General features: G+C 34.7%; 2 protein-coding genes across 2 annotated transcripts; one reads left to right on the plus strand and one right to left on the minus strand.

Moving 5' to 3' along the window:
- Positions 1-13: 13 nt before the first annotated feature.
- Positions 14-1,805, minus strand: LOC104737232 (UDP-glucuronate 4-epimerase 5). Its single transcript, XM_010457363.2, has one exon. It carries the CDS (start codon positions 1,575-1,577, stop codon positions 270-272), a length of 1,308 nt encoding a protein of 435 aa, XP_010455665.1. The 5' UTR covers positions 1,578-1,805; the 3' UTR covers positions 14-269.
- A 290-nt stretch (positions 1,806-2,095) lies between these two features.
- Positions 2,096-3,883, plus strand: LOC147929876 (uncharacterized). The gene is made up of 3 exons (XM_087480767.1): positions 2,096-2,941; positions 3,061-3,133; positions 3,198-3,883. The coding sequence occupies exons 1-3, from the start codon at positions 2,096-2,098 to the stop codon at positions 3,881-3,883; spliced, it is 1,605 nt and encodes a 534-aa protein (XP_087336893.1).
- Positions 3,884-7,111: the final 3,228 nt, after the last annotated feature.

Genomic DNA, 7,111 nt, shown 5'->3' on the forward strand with positions numbered 1-7,111 from the left:
ACTACAGAGTATATGCATCAAAATCCAAAGCTAATTTATTCTTCAGCCATGATGGAAAAGACAATAAAGTTTTCCCACAATTGAAACACCTAAGTGATGAAGCTGTACATTGCTCAAAATCTACTAACAAATAAAATGAAGCAAAATCTAGCAACACAGAAACAATGCAGATATGTGAAAATAGCCTTTTATGTTGAGGTAACCAAGTGTGTTTGTCCATTAAGACTGAGAGCCATCTTTCCCTAAGCGTGCTCGGTTCCAAAAAAAGCTCACCAAGAACTCTTCTTCTTCGTGTAAAACCCCATGTACCATTTCACAAACTTTTTCAAACCAGTCTCAAGATCAACCGTGGGTTTATAACCAAGCTCTGCTTGCGCTAACGTGATATTCGCATGAGTGAACTCAACATCCCCATTCCTAGGTAAAGGCATGATCTTTTTCTTAGCTTTCGTCTTCAAAAGCTTCTCCAATATAGTGACAAGCTTAGTAACAGGAACAGGAGAAGTATTCCCCAAATTATAAATCCTAAACATAGCAGAGCCTTTCTTCTTCCCACCACTACCAGTACTCTTCTCAGCAGTATCTAACGCACCTAAACAACCTTTCACAATATCATCAATGTAAGTGAAATCCCTAGCAACACTACCTTTATCAGGTGACTCAAACACAGTAATCGTCTTCCCTTTAAGTATATCTTTAGTAAAGAAGAAGTAGGCCATGTCAGGTCTACCCCAAGGTCCATAAACAGTGAAAAACCTCAAACCCGTAAGTGACAAACCATAGATATGGTTATAAGTATGCGCAATGCCTTCACCTGCCTTCTTAGTAGCTGCGTATAAGCTCGCAGGTTGATCAGTTCGATCCTTCTCCGAAAAGGGTACTTTGGAATTGAGACCATAAACAGAGCTAGACGAAGCCCACACGATCGCAGGCTGAGGATTCGCTGATTTGGATACTTCCAACAGATTCACAAACCCAGCAATGTTACTGTTCACATACGATCCAGGGTTCTGCATTGCGTAACGCACACCAGCTTGAGCAGCGAGATGCATCACGTGTGTGAAGAGGACAACATCAAAGAGCTTTCGAAGCAATACGGCGTCGTTTATATCGCCTTCTACAACGAACACACCTGATCGTTCTAAAAGCCCTTGTCTTGCTCGTTTAAGCTTCGGATCGTAGTACCGATTGAAATTGTCAAGACCTAGAACACCGTCGCCGCGTCTTCGTAACGCGATCGAGACGTGTGTACCGACGAAACCGGATGCTCCGGTGACCAGAACCGTTAAACCGCCGGGAGACCTTGGTCGAGCGGATTTACGGACTTGTTTCTCCCAGTGAGAGCCGCCGTATTTGGCGGCGGAAACGGAGGAAGAGTCGTTGAGATTGCGGCGTGATGGTGACGGAGGAGGGGATAGGATTAGGTAGAAGAGGAAGAGAGCGAGGAAGAGAGAAGCCCAAAGAGTTAGTTTCGAGAGACGGAGGTAACGGTGGTGGTGGAGAATCATCCAGTACGGCGGGACTTTATCGGTTTTGTACTTTCCGGGAGTGGGAGGAAGATCATCAAGGTGTGACATTTTCGTCGGAGGATTCAGAAATCTGAGATTTTAGGGTTAGGGTTGTTGTGGTTTTGATTTTTGTGGGTATAAGAGAGATTGAAGGGAAGAAGCAAAAAAATTGAGCAAGTCAAAAATTGAGAGTATTTTCCGGGAAAGAAGAAGAGACTTTTAACTTGATTGATTATATATTTCTTCTTATGATTATAATCCTATTTAGGTTTATATATTTCTTTTTTTGTTCAATCTTGAAGCGATGGTAATAAACAAAAAGCTGTCAAATTCATGTATTTTTAAAGATTGCTTTTTCAATGTTAGCGTGTTTTGTAGATTCTTGACATCTGTATTTTGAATTGAATTCTATATTGATCATGTTATGCATGTACCTTTTGTACACGGTCACAGATTCTGAGATACTATATTATAAATGCCATGTTAGTTCCTCATCGGAAATATTCGGAAAGCGGAGGTCGATAAGCAGATTAAGGGTATTAAGGTGGTAAACAAGTGTCCGTCAATTACCTACTTGTTATTTGCAGATGACAGTTTGTTTTTTCTATAAGGTTGATAAGGAACAATGTGGGGTGGTTTTGGATATTCTAAAACAGTATGAGGCGGTCTCGGAGCAGCAAATTAATTTTGCAAAATCTTCGGTTCAGTTTGGCCACACGGTAGATGATATGGCAAAAACGGAAATTCAGGGGGTCCTAGGAATAACCAATCAGGGCGGTATGGGTTCTTATTTGGGAATCCCTGAGAGTTTGGAGGGGTCCAAAACAAAGGTTTTTTCCTTTGTCCGGGATCGTCTGCAGAGTCGGACGACCGGCTGGTCAGCGAGGTTACTCTCAAAAGGGGGGAAAGAGGTGATGATTAAGTCTGTCGCAACGGCTGTCCCGACTTTTGTGATGTCTTGTTATCGTCTGCCCAAGACTATCACATCTAAACTGACTAGTGCAGTGGCAAACTTCTGGTGGAGTACGAATGGTCAGGCAGGAGGTATGCATTGGATCGCTTGGGTTGGCTCAGGGACCTCCATTTCGATATGGTCTGATCCCTGGGTTCCAGCTCAATTTCCGAGACCAGCCTTAAGTAACGGTCCTTTTAAGGACCCAAATCTCCGGTTACCTAATTTGATTGATCGACGAACGAATTCTTGGCGAAAGGATCTGCTTACTCAATATTTTGATCCTGTGGATGTCGCTCTGATAGAGGCAATTCCTCTAAGCAGTTGTTCCAAGGCAGATTATTTAGGATGGCACTTTACTAAAACTGGGAAATATACGGTAAAATCTGGGTATGAGACGGAACGTTTGGATGTCCAAGGTCCTTTTCGGGCATTCGGATCTGGTCCAGCAATCACTCCCCTTCTTGCTAGGGTTTGGCAAGTAAAATGTCCACCAAACCTACCACATTTTATGTGGCAAGTTTTATCGGGTTGTATTTCGGTATCGGCTAATTTGCGTCGTCGGGGATTGGGTTGTGATGTCGTTTGTACACGGTGCAGGATGGAGGAGGAGGATATAAATCATGCCATCTTTCTATGTCCGCCGGCTTGACAAGCCTGGGCTTTAGCTCATGTACCAGTGGGGCCGCAGTTCTTTCCGACGAACTCTTTATATGCTAATGTTGATCATTTTCTAGATCCTAAAAGTCCGGGTTCACAGGTTCAGGTTTTTCCTTGGCTGATTTGGTATATTTGGAAAGCTCAAAACGCCCGTGTTTTTGAAAACCAGGCTGAACGCCCTGATGAGGTTGTCCGGGTTGCGGAGGGTGAGGCTTTGTCCTGGCAGGAGGCTCAGGTAGATGTCGAGGGGGAGGAGTTTCCCTCCACTACTTCGTGTTTAACACCTGAGTATAGAAGGGGTTTATCTCTTCCTACGGTTTTTATGGGACAGAGATGTTATGTTGACGGCTCTTGGAAAGCGACAGATGTTTTTGCCGGTGCAGGATGGTGTTGTATTTCATCACAAGGATCGCCCCCAGTGCTTGGAGCGACAAATTTCCGGCGAAGTTTATCCCCGTTACATGTAGAAGTTGAAGCCTTCATATGGGCGATGCGATGTATGATTGGACATGACTTCCGAGATGTGGCTTTTCTTACCGACTGCTCCGACTTGGTGAAGATGGTGTCTTCCCCAACTGATTGGCCAGCTTTTGCAACATATCTAGACGACATTCAGATCGACAGGGAGGAGTTTTCTTCTTTCTCTTTGATTTATGTTTCTCGTAATGCTAATATACGAGCGGATTCTTTAGCACGCCAAGCGCGTGTGTCTCCGCATCATGTTTTGTTTGTAAATAAGTTTTCTTCTAATTGGCTCGTCTGAGCTGATTCTTTTGTTGAAAAAAAAAATTGAATGATATTTTGTTTAAAATATTGTTAGAACCTAACAATTAAACGATCGATTTGTATTGCGTTCAATTTTGCTTATATCCCTTCTCACTTCTTTGTGATACTATATTATAAATGTCATATATAATATACTATTTTGTAACTGTTTGGTAAAAGACTTTCCTGTTAGTTCCTAATATAAATATATTAAATGATAATTAACAGTTAAATATTAATTTAAAGTAACAATGAAATTTGAATTATATTTTATTTAAAATATCGTTAGAACCTAGCAATTAAACGATCGATTTGTATTGTTTTCGATTTTGTTTATATCTAAATATTAAATGTTTTTCTTAATTAATATGAAAATCCTAAAACATTATCTTTGTGATACAGAAAAAGTATTATTTCTCTTTTTTTCTCACTTCTTTTCCGATCCTTATAGTCATTTGATAAGATTTACAAATCGTACAAATATCGAATAATCTCATGCAAGATCAGTGTTAGCAAATTATGTATTAATTGATTATGACCCGCGGTACACTGCGGGGTAAATTTTTTTTTTTTTTTTTTTGTTAATGTACTATTTTAATACCAATTTTGCTAATATACTTTTTTGTTAATTTTAGTGATTTAATATATAAACCGTGGTATACTGCACAATAATTTTTGTTTACTACAATCTTAATTAAATCAGTTTGATTCGACATAATTTATATTGGTGCTGTTAAAACAGTGAAATAAGGATATAATCCGTATTGAAATATCATATTACTAATAGTTTATTTTTTGGTATTATTAATTCAATCATGTAATGTCATATAACCCGTCATATAATATAACTCGTTTGTATAATTTTGAAAATTTAATATGTTTAAATATTTATAATTTAAAACTTTTTATTAAGTTTAGATATATCAGTTATAAATTATAAACTTCTTAAAATTTTATAATTTACTATATACAGTAAATTTACTATATACAGTAAATTTACTATATACAGTAAATTTACTATATATGTATGTTACACACACAATTTTTATATTAATTGAGTAATATATGTTTGTTTTAAAAAATTCAAATCACGATATATGCAGGAAAAATACACCTTTTATTAAATTTATGTATTATATGATAATTCACTATATTTAAATTTTAAAATCAAAAAGAAATGATAGGAGAATAATTTTTTGAAAAATCTGGAATAAATCTTCTAAATATCTATATTAATTATAGAACATTATATATATGGATATTTAAAATATTTTAATTGTGTTTGGTTATAAGGATAGTAGAAAAAATTAACTAAAATTGTTTGGATATGAATATAAGTATTAAATAGCATTCAATGTAAAAACTTTCCAAAAAGTATTTTTGAACAAAAACTGCTGCAAGAATTCTAGTATATATATAACTAACTTATCACAAAACTGATATCTTTATATCAAATCTTTTCTTTAGTGTAAGAAGGTGTCAAATCATTTACTGCGAAAAGCATCGTTCACGCCACATACAATTAATTTGTAATAACTGTGGTTAGATTACGAAATTAAAATCAAGATAGAATTTGTCCTCCATACGATCATTAACTAGTATTTAAGTTCCTCGAGCGGTTAGAGCCAAACCGGCTGGCACAAGTAAACTTGCTTTTATTGCACAAAACTCTAAATTATTTCAATGAAGTGTTGCTTGTAGACTTGTAGTTCTGATATTGCATTTGCATGTACCTTGGCTTGTTGCACGATTGTGAATTTGTGATGCATAGTTTTACCGTAAGAAGTCTCAAATGAAGTCTAAACGAAAAGCCATAAAACTGACTAATCGAATTCCTAATGGTACTTATCTCCATTTTATTTTCAACCAAAAAGTTATAAGATTTGACTTATCTATTGTTTGAAATCTAGTACATGTTTTTATATTCTACTCTATACCATCTAAATTCAAATTAGATATTAAAAAATAACGAATATATAACAACGAAAGTATAAGCTTTGGTTATAAAAGGCTATTAACAAATAATAGCCAATTAGACTCGCCAAGTTTCAAAGCAAAGGTTACTTTGACTTTGAATTTCTTATCACCATACTCTTCTTTCTCTAATATCATGCATAAAAACATTTAGCATTTACATACACATATTGTGGTAACTGCTATAATAATAACTAGATTAGGACCCGCGGTACACCACAGGGCAAAATTATTTATAACTAAAATATTTAAATTATAAATTGTATTTGTTGATTAAATATGTTATAATTATATAATAATTGTTAAATATACCATATAATACCGCAATATAATATATTTTTTACATAATATTTATTTAATCAATTTAATTAGATATGTCTATTCTCTGATACTGACAGTGTTAACAAAATAATGAAATAATATTTTACCCGTATAACACCAAATTAATGATATTTTTTAATTTATATAAATATCGATAAAACCCGTCCGGCTATATAACCTCGTCCCGAGATATTTTAACTCACACTATTCTTAACTTTTAATATTTATTGTGTATCTACGGTATAATATTTATCATATTAATCTTTTTAAAAGTTTTAAATATTTTCATATTTAGCCTTTTAAAAATCTTTAAAATAAAGAACCGGAATAAACCAAATAAAAGTTTTTAAAGTTTGAATGCCTGATAAATCAAGGTTTCTACTCATTTGTATTCAGAATCATTTTAGTCTCTTTTATAGTATCACTCTAAACCATTGCTCAAATTTTTTAGACGATGTGGAAATTGTACCCGTATTTTTAATTCATCTATTGAGTAATATATGTCCGTTTTTAAAATTTTGTATTACATCATATGCAGGAAAAAATCACAATTTTTATGAGCTAAATGTATTATAGAATAATTCAAAATAATTTAAATATAAATTCAAATAATAATGAAAGGGAATCATATATTTATGTTTGAATGATGTAGAAAGACTTCCTTATTTTTTAAAATCTTACCTATAATTAATTTTGAAGTTTTGGTAACTAATATTAAAGTCAATGCATTAAATGTAAAAACTTTCCAAAAAAGTATTTTTGAGCAAAAACTGCTGCAAAAATACTAGTATAGATTCATGGACAATTCTTATGTTCACCCCTAGGGGTGAACAACTCTCATTCATCCCCTCTTAATTAAGGAAACAAATTCGGTAGATCAATCAATTTTAAAATTGTTAATTCTAATATTATATTATAATTTTTAATTATC

This window comes from Camelina sativa, chromosome 13 (assembly GCF_030686135.1).
Source record: "Camelina sativa cultivar CO46 ecotype springtype chromosome 13, ASM3068613v1".
Taxonomy (NCBI): Eukaryota; Viridiplantae; Streptophyta; class Magnoliopsida; order Brassicales; family Brassicaceae; genus Camelina; species Camelina sativa.

Bases quoted from the DNA above. Each gene is read 5' to 3' on its own strand.
- LOC147929876 (XM_087480767.1), top strand. From the start codon at position 2,096: ATGACAGTTTGTTTTTTCTATAAGGTTGATAAGGAACAATGTGGGGTG. The intron at 2,942-3,060 runs GTAAAATGTCCA...TACACGGTGCAG, and splicing joins TTCTTGCTAGGGTTTGGCAA to GATGGAGGAGGAGGATATAA. The intron at 3,134-3,197 runs GTACCAGTGGGG...ATCATTTTCTAG, and splicing joins AAGCCTGGGCTTTAGCTCAT to ATCCTAAAAGTCCGGGTTCA.
- LOC104737232 (XM_010457363.2), bottom strand. From the start codon at position 1,577: ATGTCACACCTTGATGATCTTCCTCCCACTCCCGGAAAGTACAAAACC.